At 36.7% G+C, this 22,591-nt stretch overlaps 1 protein-coding gene across 1 annotated transcript in view; it reads right to left on the bottom strand.

Annotated features, from left to right (window-relative positions):
* The window catches only part of LOC136885570 (myotubularin-related protein 9), a 121,152-nt gene that overhangs the window by 25,896 nt on the left and 72,665 nt on the right, over positions 1-22,591 (bottom strand). Inside the window, exons 7-8 of the mRNA XM_067158218.2 lie at positions 5,347-5,458; positions 658-779 (exon numbers count right to left, since the gene is read on the bottom strand). Of these exons, the coding sequence (XP_067014319.1) occupies positions 658-779; positions 5,347-5,458 (234 nt within the window). The remainder of the gene's footprint in view (positions 1-657; positions 780-5,346; positions 5,459-22,591) is intronic.

Raw genomic sequence — 22,591 nt, forward strand, 5'->3', positions numbered from 1 at the left:
TTATATCAAAATTTTGGCAGTGCAAGAAACAAGATATCTGGATGAAGACGTATCGGAACCTGAAAACTACAGTGTAATAGGTTCGTGGTTAACTATTCATAGGTCTTCTGCCTGTCTCCTGGTACCTCCCATCGCATAGTGCTCTTTGAATATTGGCTGACCGGTAAGCGAACAATATGGCCGGCTAGATGTACTGGAAGTTCCGCCACAATATCTAACAATAATACGACCCACAAACGTACTAGTGCTACCCATGAACATATTATTCATCTGAAAATCACAATCAAAATAAAGCAAGTCACAGTACTGCATTTCCAATTTAAAACCTCATACTACTGTAGTTGTAACAGTCATGAGAGAAAAATGGGTTAATAATAAAGTAAGTTATTTCAAAAAACAAAACAAGTTATCTGTAAGCATTTTTCAGTTTTTAGGTGGTTGATACAAGATATATAACTCCAGGGGCTTGGCATAAAAATCCTTTCATTTATTTAGGTTCTCACACTTTACATTAAAGGGGTAAGGCAGGCCATTTAGAGGGTGACACCCTCTCTCTGGCCAGGAAATATGTGGTGACTTGAGAAGTGGTGAAGTATGAAAGAGACTGTAAGAACTCCTTCAAGAATATTTAGTTACTAAAATGGATCTGATCTTTACCTGGTCTAAACACTGAGCTACTAGACAAGCACAGTTAAGAGTGTCTTTAATATGTGACATCCAGTTGGAGGACTCCAACCTAGACAACCAGCGATCCATCGTTGACAATGAGTCGTTACATCCTGCAAACAAAATTACACATTCAGAAACAAGATGAACAAAGTAGTTTCAAAAACATACATAATATACACTTTATACACAAGAACCTCGTTTATTCATATTAAATGGGACCGGAACCGATCTGGATTATTGAAAATCCGGATAATCTGGAAAAAATAAAATCCAAATACAGTACATGTTATATAATCTATTAACATAAGTTGTGCAGTAAGTTAATACCTTTTTTCAATTGTACAAAAGAAAATAAGAACACTTTTCTTACATTTACGACTCTGTTTTATCCACTAAAATACGTGAGTTTTTTCTGTTTTACATTTGTATATCATTTGCGCGCAGCACGGTCACGAAGACGTTTTACTAACAACAGTTCTGCCGGTGTGGTTTCAGTCAAGGATTCTAAATAGGCCATCAGTTTGTCCAGCTGCATTGTTGCGTCTCCATGAATCATTGTTTCTTCTGATGGAGTGCCGGTTTCATTTTCGAATTCACCATCACGGAATTAGTTGTGCATTGCATTCAGAAGAGCACGAGTTTGAATCCCACCTCGGCCGTCCTGGGAATGGTTTTCGACGGTTTCCCATTCTCAATTCCAAGCGAATGCCGGGACGGTACCTTTGATAGACCGTGGACGGATTACTTCTAATTCCTCTCCTTAACTATCCTTGGCGGGAAAGACATTCAAGAAGAGTCGACCCCGTAAAAGAAATACTGTACAAGTAAAAATAATTTTTAATTATTTTCGATCAGGATAAACCGGAGGTCCGGATTAATAAGGGCCGGATAAAAGAGGTTCTTGTGTACATAAATCTTAACCCTCTCATGCATGAGGACCTCATAGAAGGCCACAGAGTTCTCATGCTCTTTTGCATGTATTATTTTTATGCTCAGCAGTACATTTTCCCAATCACCTATTCAACTTCACAATCAATTTAACATATATAACAGTACCAACCACAGTTTATATTTTGTGCCCCCTCCCCATCCAATTACTTCTGGAGTAGTGATGGAATATTCGATTCATAGTACTGAAATAATTCATTTGATTCCGTTCATGTTACTGCATCAATACAGTGATCTGATTCAAAGCACATTAAATTCACCGCTCCTATTACATCTGTGTAGTGTGTACTGATAAACGGAGAAAAAGCATTCAATGTTGGCATCTGGTCTCCATTCTATGAACTGCTTTCCTATGCGCCATCCAGCTTCAGGTTTTTCCTGCAGCCACCACTTTGCATCAAGTTTTGATGGAGTGACAACTCCATTAAAAAAGTATATAGAATTAGATGTAAAAATATCTGTACACACAATCATTGATGACCAACATTTCGGGCTGGACAGCAGAAAGGAGACGGCTGCCAGAAGGAGAATGCAGTCCGGCCTTGCGGTGTAGGGGACAACGCGTCTGCCTGTCACCCGGCGGCCCCGAGTTCGATTCCTGGCCGGGTCAGGGTTTTTAAAATTGTAAATGATTAATATCCCTGGCCTGGGGACTGGGTGTTTGTGTCGTCCTTAACGTTCCTATCCTCACATTCAACACTACACTTCTTCCATTCCAATTACACGCAGGTTCATATCACAATGTGCAAGTAGGGGCAAAAGATCTCTATAGGGAGCGTGCACGGTACTAGTAACAGAGCGCTCTGACGGAGTTCCGAGAATTAATACGGTGAGAGTGCATGCCGCTGGAAGACTTGTTTCATAGTTACGGCAAAAAATATCGTTGCATCTTGTCGTCAAGATAAATATGAAGTAATGCTATGGAAATTGTAATGCTGTACATATAAAAATACATTTAAACCTGATATTGTTGTTACAGGGCGAAATTAATAACAGTATTGTAAATATCTCATATCTATGAATCTGTGAAAACTCAAATTTCGCGAGTGAGATTTCCGGTGAAATTGACTGTGCTTTTGACAAGCTACTGACATGCAGCATCCGGTAAGCAAATAAAGAGGAATTCAGTTGGAATAAGTAGATAACATGTCATGTTGCTAAGCGAAGTTCTGATAAGACAGATTTATACGAGTGGATTATGTGCAGAGGTTACAGTTCTATGTTCTTCATTATCGGTAGCAAGAAATTTGCTAACACACAAGCTACGTAAACAATGTCGCTGATATACGGAATATTTTTCAAGATTTTGAAAATTTTCACCCTCTGTATGCATTTTTCAACATGAATTCGCACACTTGCTACACTCTGAGTTTGTAACACTTCATCTTCTGTAAATCTCCCATTGTAAAGAAAAGGCGGCATAACACGAAAAGAATGAGGTGACTGTGTTTTAAAACCTGGGAATCCGTTGTCGGCTAATATAACGTGCTCTTCACTCAAAAGATTTAGGAAGCCTGAATTGTTAACAATAAAAGTATCACTAGTTCTTCCACAATAACAAGGAGAAAGAAAAACAATAGTTCCGTTTTGGGCCACTGCCAATAAAAATTTAAATGTATAACATGACTTGTACGAAGAATACATGTAACATCTCTCATCTATTCTTGCTGGCGTTTCTGATTTCATTTCTGTGCAATCTACTGTATTATAACTCGTGTGTCAGGATAATATGTTTTAAAAGCGCTAGGCAAAGTATTTTGTACAGATAGTTTGCTGGGCCAGAAAATAAAATTAGAAGTGCATTTCTCGACTACTCCGACAGCAGTAAAAAATATTCGCGCAGCAGTAGTCCGACGTACACCAAATATGACTGCCAAGGAAGCAAAGGTCCAACTTCATTTTCATTAAAAAGAGTAAACAAACATCGTTATTACTTATATTTATAGACACTTTAGAAACAAAGAAAGAAAGTAAAAAATTGAATGTTTCAAATGAAACACTTGTTAAATCCTTCAACTGTGCCTCACTTTTTATGCTCTGGTATCAATGAAATCCTCATCGTATGTCCAGGGGGGTGGGGGAGGGGTTGGGACCACAACTTTTATCCACCTTTTCTGAAATACTTGAAGGTACTGTGCTTGAGTAGCACTGTGCGCCTACATCATTCCCACTAAAAACACAAATGAATTCGAAAGTCGTTGCTTCAATCTCAAATGCTGCTTGCACCGACTTATGTAGTTTTTCATACACTCATTTTTAACAATTCATGAGTTTCGTGATTAGAAGACGTATGTATATTTGAGCATTTCATTCGTTTACTCGATCTTTAAACCGGGATACATCACATTCTCTTTTATGTTTCTTCTTATCTTATAGCTCTCATGAAACACAGATGGTATATATGATGGATGATTTTCAATATTACTTAGCTTTCCTCCAAGAAAATGTTCACTGCAAATGACGGAGCATTTGGTGGGTTCCGATGGAGTTCCATCTGCACTGAAACGCAGGAAAACATTTATTATTATTATTATTATTATTATTATTATTACTCGGCGTAGAAAGACACTTGCACATAGAAGGACAAGAACGTAAACACACGAACCTGCTGCGATGCATAATTGAAATGAAATGTACTATTTCAAAGTGTACTTAAATTAACGTGTTCTTGACTTGACATACCTGGTACGTTTGAATTGTATGATATGAAATATGTGATTTACGTCACAAATGAAATAAGGTACTGTACACCATGCGCACCTTTTCTTGAGCCCTAGTTCCCATTCAGCAATGTGGACCTCAGGGCTCAAGAAAAGGTTCGCGTACTATACTTCCTTTATACTTCCCACAGCCGAAATCCACTTCCTGCATTTGCCCAATTCCTATGGACGACCAGGAAATGAGTGAAATGTAATTCCTTTTCCATGCATGTTTGTGTGTTGTGGCAGTTCACTGCACAACAGTTTCTATTTGATTTAGGCATTTTGATACACTACTACCAGCACAATTTCACATCCACAGTTACACAGCCTGGACTGACCGCTCAAGACAAGATCACCAAAATGTTACCGATTTCTTCCGCTAGAGGCGCTAAGAGCGGCCGTGCACGCTCCCTATAGGTCAACGCCCCGAACAAATAGCGTTGAAAAAAAAGAATGCAACGATACTGAGCTGCAAAGAAGGCTTCTAAAAATGTGTAAATGTTGCTTATTATAGTTCTCTAAAAAAATAATTTAAATATCAAGCGATTCCTACAAATAATTGCAGTCTAAATTACACTTAATTTAGCGGCATCTAATAAAAGAAAGTACTGTACAAGCTCCCTTTATCAAAATTTTTGGCGACTGATGTTCAAGCGAAGTACCTCTAATTATTATTTTTATCATTTTTACAATTTGCTTTACATCGCACCGACGCAGATAGGTCTTATGGCGCCACGTGGCCGTGGCCTTAATTAAGGTACAGTCGCAGCATTTGCCTGAAGTGAAAATGGGGAAACTACGGGTTCAAACCCACTATCTCATTTCACTAACTCCTCTGATGAGGTTGATGTCAGGAACGACATCCGGTCATAAAAACTCATTACGAAGATTCATCTCACTTCATACACTACCCCGTAAAGCAACGGGAGACAAGGGTTGGAAATACAGATTTATATAGATGAAAGAAGAACACAGTTTAGTATACTTGAGACAATTAACATGAAAGATCAGTGAGAATAAAACCTACCTTCCATGAGTTTGGCCAGGCTGTCCAGCAGCACATGATGGCGCTCGATGGGTTTGTTGACTCGTCGCCACTGTGGATAGTGAGCCTCCAATTCAAAGCCACCTCCACGAGACTGGGGACACAAAACGAACCATTGCTACAGTTAGTCTACCAGCACTTTCTAATTCCAAGAGCACGGAGCTCTTTATACAAATATACTATATTCCTTACAACAAGTAATGTCTAAAGAGAGGGACATCAAGTCAATGAGAGGAGGAAGAATGATCACCACTCAAAGAATAGTAAAGGTATCAGAGGAAGAAAGGGAGGTGAAAGGAAGTACTGTCTATGGCTCATGGAAATTTATCCCATTGGAATGGAAAACAAGAAGAGTGAATTGTGAATTCTTAGCAAGATTAAAGGAAAAGAAAACAGCCCAAAGAGGATGATGCTTGTTGTTTAAATGGGCCCAACATCTAAGTCATCGGCTCCTAATGGTACAAGATGAAATGAAATGTAATAATTAAAATTTAAAATTTACCCCTGAGTAGGATCTAAAAATGATAATGAAGAAAATGATTATGAATTTCAAATAATGGATGGATTCTAATTCACAACGCCGTATTTTCTTACAAAATGATTTAAAAATAGATTGTAATTGAATAAGGCATTTCCTTTCAAGTGAACTCATACATTTCATTCAAATTTAAAAAGTTAGAAAAAATATATTAAAAACAAAGACTGACTAAAACAGAGTCAATAGAATAAAAACACAGTTAACAATAAGACTAAACTCACTTTTGAACACAATAAAATAGGCCACAATCCCTCATAAAACAAATGACAAAAAAATAAGTTAAGAAAAAGAACGTGCCACTAAACAACGGACTTGGGTCCCAAACATTTTTAAAAGCAGGGCAAATATACTGAGATCCAATTCCACAATTTTGAACCAAACTGACATCATAAAAATCAATTGCACCTCACAGAAGTCATTCTGTGGCCATCCTGAACAAGTTGCCTTATATTAAATTAGAAATATGCAATATATAAGCACACACAAAGAGAAACACACTGGAACAGCATGCCAAGAGAAAATATAATGATCACATCTGTAAAACTGCAAAATACAAATCATGCAATATAAGACTCGGTGACAATCGACTGGGAATATGCACAGGTGCTGACAAACAACTACGATAGGCATGTGATGAACAAAATAACATACTCACAGGCAGATTTTCAAGTAGAAGAAAAAGACATATTTAGATTGATGTTTTTACGGCGAATATTAAGAGACATGATTAATATTCGATTTTGCTGTGTTAAAGAAGAAAAGAGAAATGCTTTGTGAAGACACTGCTCCTCGTTTTCAGAAGGTAAAAAAGACTGTCTACGACTAAAACTTCTGTAAGTGCTTTTCTCTTCTGAAGACATGGAACAAAATGTCTGTGAAACATAAATAATTTCTGCTTTCATTTCTTTGATCCCAAAAGATTATCATCCCTAAAAATATAAGCAGTAATATGTATGGTAAACAGCAACTAGCAAGTTAAAGATTTCCTCTCCACATGAACTGCAATTATTAACACTATAGGCACGAAACATTCTGTAATCAACAGTAAGAATGAATAATAACAATGATAATAATAATAATCTTTGACTTCTTCCGTAACCGCAAAACAAAACCCAACTGGTTTAAAGAAACTGAAAAAGATCTAGCAGAATTAAAAATTACAGAAAATTCACTATTCGATCGAACAGCTAAAGTAATAACTAAAGACGAAAATATAAGGTTCCACGACAAATCTACGTTAAAAGCCAAACCTATTAACTCGGCAGACGAGAGGAAACGAAGATCAGAAAGAATGAAGAAATACTGGGCACTAAGAATAGAACAACGCACAAAGAAGTGATTGATTCAATGCCCCCCAAAGAGGGTGAAATAATATTAATAATACCCCCCCATGGCACTACAGCCTTTGAAGGGCCTTGGTCTACCAAGCGACTGCTGCTCAGCCCAAAGGCCTACAGATTACGAGGTGTCGTGTGGTCAGCACGACAAATTCTCTCGGCTGTTATTCTTGGCTTTTGAGACCGGGACCACTACCTCACCGCCAGATAGCTCCTCAATTCTAATCACGTAGGCTTAGTGGACCTCGAATCAGCCCTCAGGACCAAGTAAAAATCCCTGCCCTGGCCGGGAATCGAACCCAGGGCCCCCGGTAAGAGGCAGGCACGCTACCCCTACACCACGGGGCCGGAAATAATAATAATAATAATAATAATAATAATAATAATAATAATAATAATAATAATCATTATCTACCCGGAGGCTTTATATGCAGCTGAATGTTTGGAACTGATAAAAACACGATTGGTCAAGAAGCCAACTAGTGGAGAGAAAGATTCTAAGGAAGATACTGAGACCCCAAAGAACAGAGGATGGATCACACAGAAAAAACGGAAACCAATAATTATATCTCAAGATGGAAAATATCTCTGAAACAATCCGGAAGAGGAGAGCCATGTTCTTCAGACATATCTACAGAATGAACCCGGGAAGACCGATCAATATGAATGATAAGATTTTTTTGAGATCAGGAAAATTACAGTGTGCTGGTATCAGGAGATGAAGAAGGACCTGGAAGAAATAAGAATACAAGGAATGGAAATTAGCAACAGGGATACTTATAAGTCGAGGATCAAGGCCATCAGGAGTTAGATTCCATATCTAACTACAGTGGACAGAAGAAAGGAGGAGATTGCAGAGTAAAAGGATGAAGGAGAACTGGAAGAGGATTAAAGCGCAGAAACAGATGAAGCTGAATTCATATTAACGTGCTGCATAGTCGGCCAAAATAAAAGAAGGATGAATGATGATAAAAATGAAAATGATTTGTAAAGAGCAGTCTGGTCACTCTTAAAACAAACAAACAAACAAACAAACAAAAAAACCTAAGCAATGCGTTGCTGTTTCCACTTACGTAATAATAATAATAATGTTGCTATTTTATTTTACGTCCCACTAACTACTTTCACGGTTTTCAGGGATACCAAGGTGCTGGAATTTTATCCCGCAAGAGTTCTTTTACGTGCCAGTAAGCCTATCAACATGAGGTTGACGTATTTGAGCACCTTCAAATACCACCAGACTGAGCCAGAATCGAACCTGCCAAATTGGGGTCAGAAGGCCAGCGCCTCAACCGTGTTGAGCCACTCAGCCCAGCTTTCCACTTATGAATCTATTCTTTAACATATATTTTGTTCATACTATGCCTATGATTTGAGTGAAGTATTATGATTAAACAAAGACAGAATAAAGGAAATAAGTAATGCTACATAAGGAAATAAATTGGAGAAAGAGTAATCACTTAAAAATTTGACGACCAGCATACTCTTGAGAAAACTCTGTTTTGGCCTTTATTACAACCTCGTTTATGTGATTTACTAATGAAGATCTCTCCTTATATTAACCCCTAAATACTTACAATGTTTCCCGTGAGGTATTTTCACCCATGAACACAGTAATTAAAACATTGGAGCTACTGCAAGGTAGATTTATTTTCAGTTATGATATTTCAACATTGTTTCTTTTATGAATAAGGTTTTAATGCATGTGTAAGCAGGCTTTGTTTTCCTTTGATTTATTTTGATGCATTACTCATGACATGAGTAAATAAATACCTTACATAAGACTCTCCTACTCTGACTGATGCTGATTTAACAACTACAGTAAATATTTAATTATGTGCTGTTCCAATCTCCTACAGCTGTTCTTGCCATTACATCACTCTTTCTCGGTGGTTTTTTTTCCTTATCTAGCCTGATATAGTAATTATATGTACACAAATCATGAAATTAGGCAACAAATTCTTACAGGAAATATAATGTACATTGTAGGGGATTTAAAAATAGGGGAAAGAGAAGCTGTACAAAAGTAGGTGGCTCTACCCAGCTGTGTACTACCTGCACAAGTTTCTATTTTTTTACCTTCTCTATTCTTACTGCTACAAACAATTGCTGTGCAATTGTTCCAGATACTAAAGCTGGAAAATGGTTGTCACAATGATAAAATATACTATTATAAAGAGGTAAAGTTTGTACTCTTGTCAGATCTAATCTCTGTTTACTGGACTGATTTTGATGAAACTTTCACCAGGATCTTTCTTAGGATCACAGGAGTCACACAGGTTAGGTACAGGTTTTTCCATATGAAACCTGACCGCTGTTGCATGGCTGAGCCAAGGCCAGCTTCTCCCACACTGTGGCCCACCTGGCAGTCAGACTCCCTTCCTGTCCTTCACTTCCCATGCTGTAATCAGTAGTCCATGTTCGTTTGCACCACCTCACCCTTCCAGATCATTTCTAACCCATTTCCTCATTCCGAGTATCCTCCCGCCATTGGTCCCACCTTATTTTAACAGGAATCATTCTCGCTTCCTTCATGTCTGTTATTCCAACTTATAAACAGATATCCCGAGACCAAGTTTTCATCAAAGTTAGTCTGAAAACAGACCAATCTGAAGATTTCATTCGAGTGCCTGTTTCCCATCAGTTTACTTGCTAGCGTCATAACATCTGTCGAACGGAAGCAGTTTCTTTTCCGGTGGACTTCAGGACTGTATACATTAGCCCTTTGCTGTTCCCCATTTAAGGGCAGCTGCCCAATCGGAATTACCGTGTTTTCTAACAGGGGCATTTAAGTCCCAATAGATGCAGCAGCATAAATGTTGCCCCTTAAAGAAAACAACATACAAGTCAAACGAATAAAGATATGACTGTAATTTTCCATTTCGTTTCTAAATGCTCAGTGTGTATATATATTTGTACTCACCATAATTTTTAATCTAAATATTGCTCAACAAGTTTCCTAAACCATTTCAGTGTCACTGTTTTTTCTTTGTAAATATTTGGCATGAATATGCATCTGCTTTATTACTAGCTCATAAAATTCCCATCCCACAAATAATTTTTAAAAAATGTTTTTTTCTGATTTGAACCAGCATTGTTTTCGCATATTTCCAGTTCACTAGCCAATATTTGTTCCAAGTTTTTCATAATTATTGGAATCATTATCACTACTACATTCATCAGAATATTATTCTGAACCTCTTACTATCTCCACTAATTTCTAACGTACTTCAATTTTGCATTCTTTCAAACCTTGCGACACTTCTCTGTGATAAGTAGAAGACACGGTGAGGACTTGAATAAAAATAATTATAACTGGAATATGATGTTTATAAACTAGGTCTGCTTGTAAAATACACACAGGAAAGACTGTCAACAAGGTGCTGAGAGCTTGCTGAGTTATGGGAATGCACTGTGGTTTCACGAGACCCTTCAATATTTCCGTCAACACACGTCTAATGACTGTGTGTGTGACAAGCGCTTTGGAGCGCTCAGCACGGCAGACGAATCATAAAACTTGAGCGCTCTGGAGTGTTAGGAATGGCGTAGGTTTTAAAATGAGCTTACAGTTACGTGACCTGTGGCTTTTAGCCAGCTTGCTTGACATGTGCACTCTTTATATCACTCATCCCCGGGAATAACAAGATAAGTCAAAAAAGTAAAGTTCTCATGGAAACAGCATTTTATTGTTTTTAAACAATACAAAATCATAGATTCACCAAAGGTTGTCAAACCATTCTGTGTTTTAAGAAACAGCTTTCTAGATAAAGGTTTTGGTTGGATTTTGTTTAATTCAAAAACTGAATGAAGAATTTGCTTTGGATTGTGAAGGAAAGTGACTTATTGATTAGGTATTATTTTCTGATGTGGACCAGTCAAAACCAAAGTGTGTAAGTGACGTTTGTATATTGTTAGCTAGTAAGATTTAATAGTTCTTTATAACAGAGGCAGGTGTGTAAATTCGCTGCCAATAATTCATTTACAAGATAATAATGTCCGTGTCCACAATAACTACAGAAAATGTATTACACGTAAAACGAACTGACTTACTGGTTGAAGCCACTTTTATTAACAATATTCAGGCCCGGTTTATTCAATCTCAGTTAAAAGAACACTAACCCTGTTTGTTAACATAGTGTTAAATATGTAGCAGCAAGTTAAAATTCTTGTGTTTATTCAAACATTTCTAGGGAACTGTTAGCTAACACAGTATTAACTCTCAAAAGCCTCACGATCAGTGAGAATCTAAAAGGCCATGGCAGAACCATGCAGTTCGTGAGCATGCTTTGATGCGCTTTTGTTTTAATACAGCTGTAAATCAAGGCGTGGAAATTTTCTGTTGCTCTATAGACCAATACGAAAAAAGAAAAAAAAAAAAGGTGAGAATGCGAGCTTCAAATTTCTTTTCTTTTGGAAATTATTTCCAAGTATATACCCAGTGTTCACCCTAAGACCTTTTTAATAGGTGCAGCCGCCCTGCCGTTTTCTACAGACCACCCAGCTAACATAACTTAGATATGCGTTAGTTTCATAACATTAATACATATTCGAGTCAATGAGTGTTCCGAATTAAAATGTAAACACTGTAAAATTGTTTATTTAAATAATAAATCTCCATTATTGTCAGCATAATTGCATCAATTACATCCGATTTAAAATGTTCATCTTGAATATCACGTCGTTTTGTGCGCGAGCAGTGTCTGGATAGCATGGAACCGCATGCGACCATTAGATTCCACATGGCACTCCACAGCAACCGAGTGGTAAGTTCCGGTGTTACATGATGATGAACGGGCAGCAGAAGACAAGAAGTTCAAAATACTCTTATGTCTTGTTTGTGATAACACAAAAATAGTTCAATTTTGCAGTTAATGTTTACCTGTCCAATATTATTGTTAATGCTCCGAGGGGAATAAACTGAAATTTGATCATATTAATTTTTTACGTAGTATTTCCAGCCTGGCTGGCAAAAATTTCTGAGGAGAACACTGTATACCTATTATAGAAAGTATGCAAACTAAGTGATCCGTGCTCAAAGCTAAAAGTGACATTTGGCAGAAAATTTGTAGTGAATTCATTGTGCATACTGATGTTAGGCAACGTACGATCAAGCAACTGAAACAAGTATATGAATATTAGCTCTTCTGTCTAACTCTTTCTGGAAAAGGCTTATCATATTCCAAACATTCAAGATACAGAAGTTCTGCATCTAATGCACCTGCCATATTTTGAGCTAACAGAGAATTTAACTGCTTGAATGTGGGCAGTTAAGTTAACTGAGATTTTAACAGATTGTTAGTCTTAACCAATATTGATTAAATGCTAATTTAAGAGGCCTCAGAATGTTAAGATAACTCAAATTTTCTGGTTCTTAATGGGGACCATTTTGTATTCTTGAGTAATCTGAAAGTAAAATTTGGCTCTTTCTTCAATATTATGATGAAACGACTTATCTCGTTAGTGTCAAAGTATAGAGAGCATTGACCTTAGTAGGTTAATGCAAAAATTTAAAAAACAAAAAAAATTGACTTATCTGGGTTTTCTCTGGGATGAGTGATATTGTGGTACATTTACATAGTTACAAATTTGTCTCTCTCTAAATATGGGTTGCAGACAAACAGAAGGTAGAGCCACATCTTATAACTAGGGTTCAAGTTCATAGACATGTCAGCAGCTTTCTTCTATAGCCACTGCTCTCCAAGAACACTTGATAGTTTGTAACAAGAGAACAACACCAATGGAAGTGCTGGAAGCTAAACAACAAATGAAAACAGCAATCTGACAGCAGCCGTTTTGATGGTGGGGAGGCAGTTACAACGACAACAAGAGACGTCTCACATCCCTGGAATGATGCAAATGTGTGTCTTCCATCTCTCAGCGAAATGTCACGTATCATTTCAGCCAGTAATACCTCGTTTAATCCCTCCCATGTCACAGAAACAATGGAACAACTGCTCATGGTGATCATTTTTTCCTGTCCAAAAGTGCTCACAATTTTGCATTTTTTAAATTCAGTAAAACAGTTACACATCCTTTTATAAAACAAAAAAATAAAAATACAATGTATAATGTGGTGATAACCAGAAAAATGGAGGTCTGGTTAATTCCTTGGTAAGTGACACAAAATCATCATATACTCACACAGTATATTTACAGAATCTTCTTGCTATGGTACACTTAAAAACAATCCAGAGGGTGTAAAATGGTTTTCCAGAATTTGTCTTACAATAGTAAATTGTTTCTTTTCTGATCATCATGGTCATCCAATCCCCTTGTCCAGTCCTGCCAGGTTGGGATGATTATGGTACCTTTCCATCTTCCTTTATCCAATCACCAATGTTCCTTCTTAACTGTGTTCCAATTCAAGTTTCTTCTATTTTATTTTATGAAATACTTCCTCTCATGCACAGGCTGCCTTGCAACGAACATTTATTTTTAGAAGAGAAATAGATATACTGTACTTGAGAAATGTTGAAGGTAACCTAATTGTAACAGTGATTTCTTAGAATTACCAGTGAACCCCTTAAGGCTATGATGGCAATCTCCTGTAACGCTGTAACTGGCAGAGACATCAGTTTCCAGAAATTAGCGGCAAAACATGAATCGTTCCCCTTGCTCCTATCATCAGACCTACTACGTTGATTTCCTCTAGCTGGTATTTCCCCCTGTAGTAAGGATTTGTTGGTAAGTAAATATTCCTCTTCTCGAGGTTAACATCGTTTTCAATCACCTTAGTTTGGGTCTCCCTCTTGCCCTCCCTCCTCCTTTCTGAGTTTCCATCATCCACTTTGGCATACTTCCCTCTGCCATCCTCTTAACATGTCCAAACCATCCCCCTCCGGTTTCCTTCCTGATGCCCTCATTTCTTACTTTGTCCTTTGTTGTCTTACCTATCAGAATTTCATTTCACTGGCCTGATTTTATTCTCCTATCTTCTTGTCAGTGTCCAGGTCTCTGGTGCATATGTCAGTGTTGGGCAGTAGTACATCTTATACATCACCCCTTTATACCGTCGTTTGAACAGCACATCTTACTATCCGTACAATCAAGTAGTGGATATTGCAGGCCACCTATTCAGTACATATATCATTTATTAAATCTAGAACATAATTCTTCCCCTAAGGGATATCATCAGCTAGAATAAATCACACAATACATAAGATATAAAATTACGTTAAGAGATTGGTAAGACAAATTAAAATACACTTTTATACACAAGGATATTTAAAATAAAATATTTGCAAACTTGATTAAAGTTCAAAGTCATGTTGTCATTAAAACTGATGTGAATTGTTCATAAAATTCTTGATGACAAAGTTTGTAGAAACTATGATTTTACGAATGCAAATGTTAAGTTTCTACGAACTCTGTCATAAAGAATTTTATGAACAATTCACATCAATTTTCATGACAACATGATTTGGAACTTCAATTAAGTTTGCAAATATGTTATTTTAAATGTCCTTGTGTATAAAACTATATTTTAATTTGTCTTGCCAATCTATTAACATAATTTTATATCTGATTTATTGTGTGATTTATTCTAGCTGATGATGTCTCCTAGAGAAAGATCAATTTTCTAAATTTAATAAATTATATATGTATTGGATAGGCAGACTGCTTAAAAACAATATTTAAGTTATTCTTAAATATTAGCTACTTGATTTTATAGTCAATATAGGTTTTTATCAAAAATGAAATTGTTAAAGCTTGTTACATGTAAGTTACGATCTGCACTTAGCATGATTATGAGCGGCAGTTGACAATACCTTAAGATTTGTTTCTACAGAATAAAGAATGTAGTTTCTAACTTTATCACTAAGGGCCATTTTCTCCAAATCGAGTTAAACCTGGTATAAATTAAACCCGTTTAACTTTAGTACCTAGTTTAAAGTTGCGTCCAGTTTCTCCACCAATTTCTGACACTCGTTTAGTTTAAACGGGCGAGCTGTCGTTGGCGCTAACGTTGGCTGCACTGAAGGTATAGTCGAAGGCATGGTCGATTGGAATTGGCCAATCAGAGCCAAGTAATTCAATGACCGACATTTTTGTAATAATATCAGCTGTTTGTGGCGAATTAATGCTATCGTACGTAGTGAATAAAGAACAAATTCGGCGGGATATTAGCTTTACTGATAAATAAATTGTTTACATTTGTGCGAAGTGTTGTGTCATATAATTCTACCTATTGCTGTCTACAATTTATTGGAACGCACTTTTATTTCTTATTTTTCTCTGTCATGCTTTACCATAAACAAGTACCGTGGGCCTAATACGTGTCTTTTGATGTCTGTATTGTCTTACGGAACACACGGGAACGTTGAAATATTAAAATCCTGGTCTTTCAGCAATAGGCCTACGGTATTCCTTTCCTCAGAAAATCAACATTTATGTCAATTTCAAGTAAACAAATTCCAAGCATGCTCGGGATCTATCTCCTATCAAAATCCATCGCCCTCGGCCGGGATCAATCTCACAAACCTTGGCTCCAGCAGACAGACCACTGAGGATGTATTATTTGGAGATGTATTACTTGATTCCATATTCGTTTATAACATAACCAAGTTCGCGATATGTCGTACTGTATGCATAATACTCTTCTCCCTATAGCATTAATATTTCTATTGCTGGTATGCTGGCAATAGATACGATGAAACATTCTTAACTATAATCTATTCTATTACAAGTTTACTAGCAAGCATGAAATACTTTATTGTTTTTCTGATCCTATAAATATATAATCTAGCGATTAGAAATTGTATACCACCGCCTCTCCTACCGTGCCGGTCAACATTCTGATGGTAAAAATATTTCCGACAAATTAGATTCGAACCGCCTTGTCACGGATTCGGACGATGCTGACTTCACGCTTTAGCGACCACAGCCACCAGGCACCGCATGAAGAGCGGACGTATTACACGACTTATGTAGGAATATTTTTATGCTTCACATTACAGTATTCATACCACGAACAGTATTTTACAGTATATAATATTATAAGGAGACTGCAATTTAAGGTCTGTGGTCCCCGTTGTTAATGAAAGAAATGTCTGCTGCATCATATCTTAAAGCAATCAGAATCATTGCTTCTAGCGAAATAGCATTATTTCGTGCAGTTGACGTTTTAAATGAATCCTTCTTCGATACTAGACAATCCTTGCTGTTCGCTTATGAATTATAAATCCATCAAAGAACTCCGTTACATCCGATTTTCCAAGATTGTAAACTTTTGTTGGAACGCGGCTGCTTAACCTCTCTTGCACATCCAAATTATTTCCTATTTAACCAAAGACTTCAATAAATTCTCCCATTTTTCTAATGCTAATACTAGGTTATAATTTTAGTACGTTTTTCATTAAAGTGCTGCAGTACTGGTAGTACTAACCCTTCTATTAGGAAAATCACAGATACGTTAATAAAATGTCAAGAAAGTTGAATATAAACAGCAGTTTAAACCAACAATATAGAAGGTTTAACTCTGAGCCAGGTTTAAACTTGATACAAAGTTTAAACCAATATGGGGAAAATGAATGTTAGTTTAAACTCAGACTTAAACCAGATTAAAATAAACCTAGTTTAAACTCATTTGGGGAAAACGGCCCTAAGTGGCTCATTTGTTCATTTATTTACACACATTGGATTTCTCTGGTTGTGTGACGATTGGCCGTTACGTAATGGTAATTACCTACTGAACTACCAAAAAGATACTTTTCAAATTTTCTGTGTTTGTTCACTTGGATGGCAGTACTGCAGAGGGATTACCACATTTTATCTGTAATTTTAATTTTGAATTATTTTTATTGCTATTTTTGTAATCTAAATTTTTTGTTTTCAAAGAGTTTAGAAAATATTTAAAAAAATAACATACTTCCGCAAAAAAATTTGATAATATCCTACGGACCTCTGCGATGGAGTACATCCAATATTTCAAGTAAGTACAAACATATGCATGTTTATAGCTAGTGTTTGATAATTCTGGATGAGTTTTAATTTGCCATATTTTCAGACCGCATACAGACACAAAACACTTCCGCCCGCGCAGGGTTAAAAAAAAAACTTTAAAATATTTGAGCAAACTGAGTTCTTGTGACTGTGAAACAATGGTTTTACATTAGCAATATATCCCTATTCTTTTCACTGCACAGTTCTTGTTTTTACAGAAATAAAATTATCTCCTAATTTACACGGAAGTGTATATTAATATGGATAATGATTTGCTGGATGCCTTCAGAGAAGCTGGGAACACTTTTTCTTCGCACTCGTTACAGCTTTCAGATGTTTTTCTCATTCAATGTACAGTTGTACAACAAACTTCCATTCCTGACCCACTTTAAACCTTTTGATGCCAGGCTGTAATGTAGTGGTTGCGCTAAGAATGCCAAGTTGAATTTTAATGAAAATGCACACACTAAGGAAAAACATTCCCCTACTTACATTTTTGGAGGTGAATCCCTGTTCTTTTTCTTCTATAGCACACAGGTGAATAGAGAACATGTAAGTGTGATTATAACTGCAATAGAGTTACATATCCTTCATTTAAAACTGTACAAATATTTTATTATTTTTGAAAATTTCAAAACTTGATCTAATTTTTCATATATAGTGTAATTTTTTATCATGGCTACAATACCTTTGTGAGAATATTCAGCTAATTTTGAATAAAAAAAACTAATGTTTTATGCAATTCTTGATAGTACTTTCGAGAATTACAAATTTTTACAAAATTATGCACATGCAGGTTAAATACACAGTAACATACCTGCCAGTCCGGCCCCGTGGTGTAGGAGGCAACGCGTCCGCTTGTCACCTGGCGGTCCTGGGTTCGATTCCCGGCCGGGTCAGGGGTTTTTAATTGTAAATGATTAATATCCCTGGCCTGGGGAACAGGTGTTTGTGCCATCCTTAACGTTACTTTCCTCACATTCAACACTCTACACTTCCACAATTCCAATTACACTCAGGTTCATATCATATGGTGCAAGTAGGGGCAAAAGATCTCTATAGGTCGTCACCCTGAACAAACAGCATTTAAAAAAAAAACATGGATAGCAGCGAGGGAGACTATAAACAATATTTATACAAGTCAAATATATGTTATGATCATCCTTGAAATTAAGTACTTACACAAAGTGCACATCTGTTTCCACTTAACACTGGGAACACTTTCTGTGATTGTATAAAACAAGGAAATTAAGCAGAATATGCCTCCCTAAAAGACTGATAATATAATTTCTTAGTTGAATTCATTACGAACACCACTAAAAATACCAAATCGCTTACAAATTCATCACACAATTCCAAGAGTTTCAGAACACACAAACAAAGCCTTTCACAGCTGCTACAAAGCATGCCGCCGTTACTAAAGTTGTTATGTATAAATTCACAGCCTGCTACTTTTCATGGATTGCTTTTCTTCAAAATCACAGCCTGCTACTTGTTTGGGAACATCTCAGTGAATGAAGTAACAGTTGAGGTCGAACAGGCGACAAAAGCACGGTGATAATGGATAATGTGATTATCGATACATTCACCGGTCAAATTTCAAACATTGGATCTCGTATTACCAGCTATTATCGAAAGTCAAACAAATCCGATTTGACCACAGAAAGTAAAACCAAACGTGGATATTCAAAATCCGTACAATAACGTTGTTCATCCGTACAACCGTAAAACACACTCAAAATCCGTACATTTTACGGAAAAAACGGATACTTGGCAGGCATGCAATAACCTCTTGTTTACTTCGAAGACTTGTCGGTAGATAAATTATTCTATAATGAATCTCTTTAATAAAACACTGTGTGTTTTAATCATCTTTCATATACTTATCCATCTTACACTATTGGAAGTAAATAAACAAGCAAGATAACAAACAAGTGATACGAAGCGGCAGAGTGCAGGGTTACCATGCGCAAAATGTACAATGCACCGAAAGAAAGGTTTCATAGAACTTCACTGATATCGATATCACATGTTATTGATATTTCCAGCAAGTAAAAGTTTCAATTTTTCCGGCAGTATTACTTATGCTGTGATCGTGCAGCAGGGATTGAAGATACAAGCAAAAGAAAAACGTGGCCGACAGATTGGCCGCCTGGCGAAACTCGGGCAACCAGGAATGAGTTAGCTGGAAAATTTATAATGTCCAATAACGGACCATTTATACTGGTATTATTAATTTACTCATTCGGGACAAATATTTCAGGTTCCCTATGGGAATCAACATCTATACCATAATTATCTCAAATCGGCAAAAAGCGCGAAATAATGCAAAATAAAAACAAGTTACTATCATTTTACAAAGGAAAATTTAATGTGTCCTCCTATTCAAAACATATATATTTCCATCATTAGATGGAGTAATAATCAACTTGTCTGAAACATCTTAGGTGAAAAAAAAGTTAACATTTTTACATAATTGAAGTTAAAAAGTGTGTTGAAATCTATGAAGAAAAAAATGAAAACAAATGAGGTAAGACAGAAACAAACAATAAGTGTATACAGTAAGGCTGTGGACCTCTTAGTCTAAAAATTTTGCAGTGCAATACAATTAAACAACAGGATGAAATCACTGTGTTAAAAATTCAGAATCTAATGATGGAGATATTTATGTATAGGACACATTAAATTTTCCTTTGTACAATGAAAACCGTCAATATGGAATGATTCTAATATCTTGTTATTATCATTTTTTATATCACAGAATTAATTCCTATACTATGAGCAACATCCCAATGCAAAGGGAAAAAATATGACGTTTCGAAAACATCTGCCCCCTAGTGATTAATATACAACTAATATGCTCAAAAGCTAACCATTGATAGTATTAGGCCGTACTTATAATAATTCTGAACAGATATCACTGGCATAAATAAACCTCAACAGTGTAGATACTATTTGTGAGCTCGCTAAGAGAGTTTTGAGACACACATTTGCAGCCTGTGTCACTCACATAAGGCGATGCTTGCAATAGTGTTTCAATAACAGAGTCAGGGGCTGGGTAGCAACAGGTGCTTGGTAGATCTCCAACCTGCTGATCGATACAAACAGTCAGTCTATACACTAGATGAAAACAAGGAAAACTCGAGTACATTAAAAATATTCAAATTGAGTTTAGTCCACAGCAGTGAAAATAGATATACAGGTGAACCCCTCCCACATACTGTACATATTAGGTATATGATTCTCAATAACCTACCATAAACATATATTTACAAAACAAAAAACAAAAACAAAATCTGTAACACTTTTAATCAAGGTTATTTTTAATCTACAGATATGGGTTTGGTATAATCATTTTTCAGATTTACCAGGCTTAATGTAATACTGTTTAAATTTCAAATTCCTGTTGTGACTTAAAATGATATACTAAAAATATAACATAAATTTTAATTGCATCTCTCCCAGACTTTAAGAGTAGCTCTACAGTCAATTAGGAATAAGGAATATTTTTGGTATATCAAAACTCTACACGGGCTGAAGTACTTTCACCACACTAAGCAAACGGCTTCATTTAAATAAACTTATGTCCCTATGCTCATTACTTGCGTCCTACCATGGTTACGTCCTGTTTGTTGTGAGCTTTTTGTACAAGTAAATAAAAAATTGGAAACATCATTATGTCCTTTTTTTTTTTTTTTTTTGCTAATTGCTTTATGTCGCACCTACACAGATAGGTCTTATGGCGACGATGGGATAGGAAAAGCCTAGGAATGGGAAGGAAGCGGCCATGGCCTTAATTAAGGTACAGCCCCAGCATTTGCCTGGTGTCAAAATGGGAAACCACGGAAAACCATTTTCAGGGCTGCCGACAGTGGGGTTCGAACCTACTATCTCCCGAATACTCGATACTGGCCGCACTTAAGCAACTGCAGCTATCGAGCTCGGTCATTATGTCCTTTACTGAGGTTTTCTTATGTATTCTTTCTTATCATAGCAATTTGTGATTGCAACTCTGTTAAGAAATAATTACTGTTTCTTTAGCACATTAGTAGGTAAATGCCTAATAATAAATCATACAGGAAAGAAAAGGAAGAAAATGCAATGGCAACAGTCCATCAGCAACCAAATAGCCAGCCAGTGGGAAACATCTCTAGCGCATGAGAGAATTTAGACAACAAATGTCAAGCAGCCTTGGCCTGGGAGATGGTACCTGAGCCCATGGAGAAAAGAGCCCTGTAGTAGTACTAGTCATTTTTTTGCTTTACGTTGCACCCACACAGATAGGTCTTATGTCGACGATGGGACAGGAAAGGAGTAGTAGTGGGAAGGAAGCGAGCGTGGCTTTAATTAAGGTACAGGTTCAGGATTTGCCTGATCTGAAAATAGAAACCACAGAAAACCAGCTGTACTGAGCGAGTGGCAGTGCGGTTTGGGTAACATAGCTGTCAACTTACACTTGGGAGATGGTTTTCCATGGTTTCCCATTTTCACACCAAGCATATGCTGGGGTTGTATCTTAATTAAATCCATGATGAGGATCAAAAATCCTGAGAAAAATCCTTGCTCCATCAAAGAGGAAAGTGAATATAGAACTAAACACAACAAGGAATAGTACCAACAACTAGAGAGCATTTACAACACCTATGAGAAAAAAGGAGACTAATCTTTTATGGTCATGTCAGGGAGGCACTAAAAGAAAGGGCAAGGAGGATAGAGGAGGCTTTTAGACTATGTCATGGAACTTACAAAATCAAAGCCCATCTCCATTCAAGCCAAATTAAAGCAATATTGTATGGTGGTCAGAGTGGAGTATCTCTATGTGGCGGATACCTTGACAAGGACCATGTCTTCCCCTCACTGATTAAAAAAAAAAAAAAGATTCATGGAAACATTTTCAGTCTAAAGAAGACGCTAACGGTGCGACCCACTTTCCACTTAAGACTTAATCAGGACCTTTATGAAGGAGTAAAAAAAAAAAAAAAAAAAAAAAAAAAAAACTCCTGCTATGAGGAAAAGGGGCTAGCTTTCTCTGGACACGTCAAGAGGATGGCCTACTTCAAGACAATGACCCTGCAAGAAACGTGGAAAAACCCAAACTCTGTGGCTACGAGAGGTGCACAAAGCAAGTGTCGAAGAGGGAATGATTCTGCAAAGATCAGTCTTAAATGAGGAATGCATGCAAGAAATAACTTGCCAAGCCACTAAACATCTCGAGGAGTCGAAAGGAAGACTTTTGATAGGATTGCAAAGAAAAAAAAAGGCAGAAGTCTGGGGGATAGAAGGACAAGTAGCTTGTGCATACATGGTCTATAAAAAGACAAAACGATGAATGAATGTATGTCAACATGATACACTAAAGGATAAGCCTTGTCTCTTTTCAATCCTGCTGTTCTCTTCACTTCCTTGTAGT

Source organism: Anabrus simplex, chromosome 14 (assembly GCF_040414725.1).
Source record: "Anabrus simplex isolate iqAnaSimp1 chromosome 14, ASM4041472v1, whole genome shotgun sequence".
Lineage (NCBI taxonomy): Eukaryota > Metazoa > Arthropoda > Insecta > Orthoptera > Tettigoniidae > Anabrus > Anabrus simplex.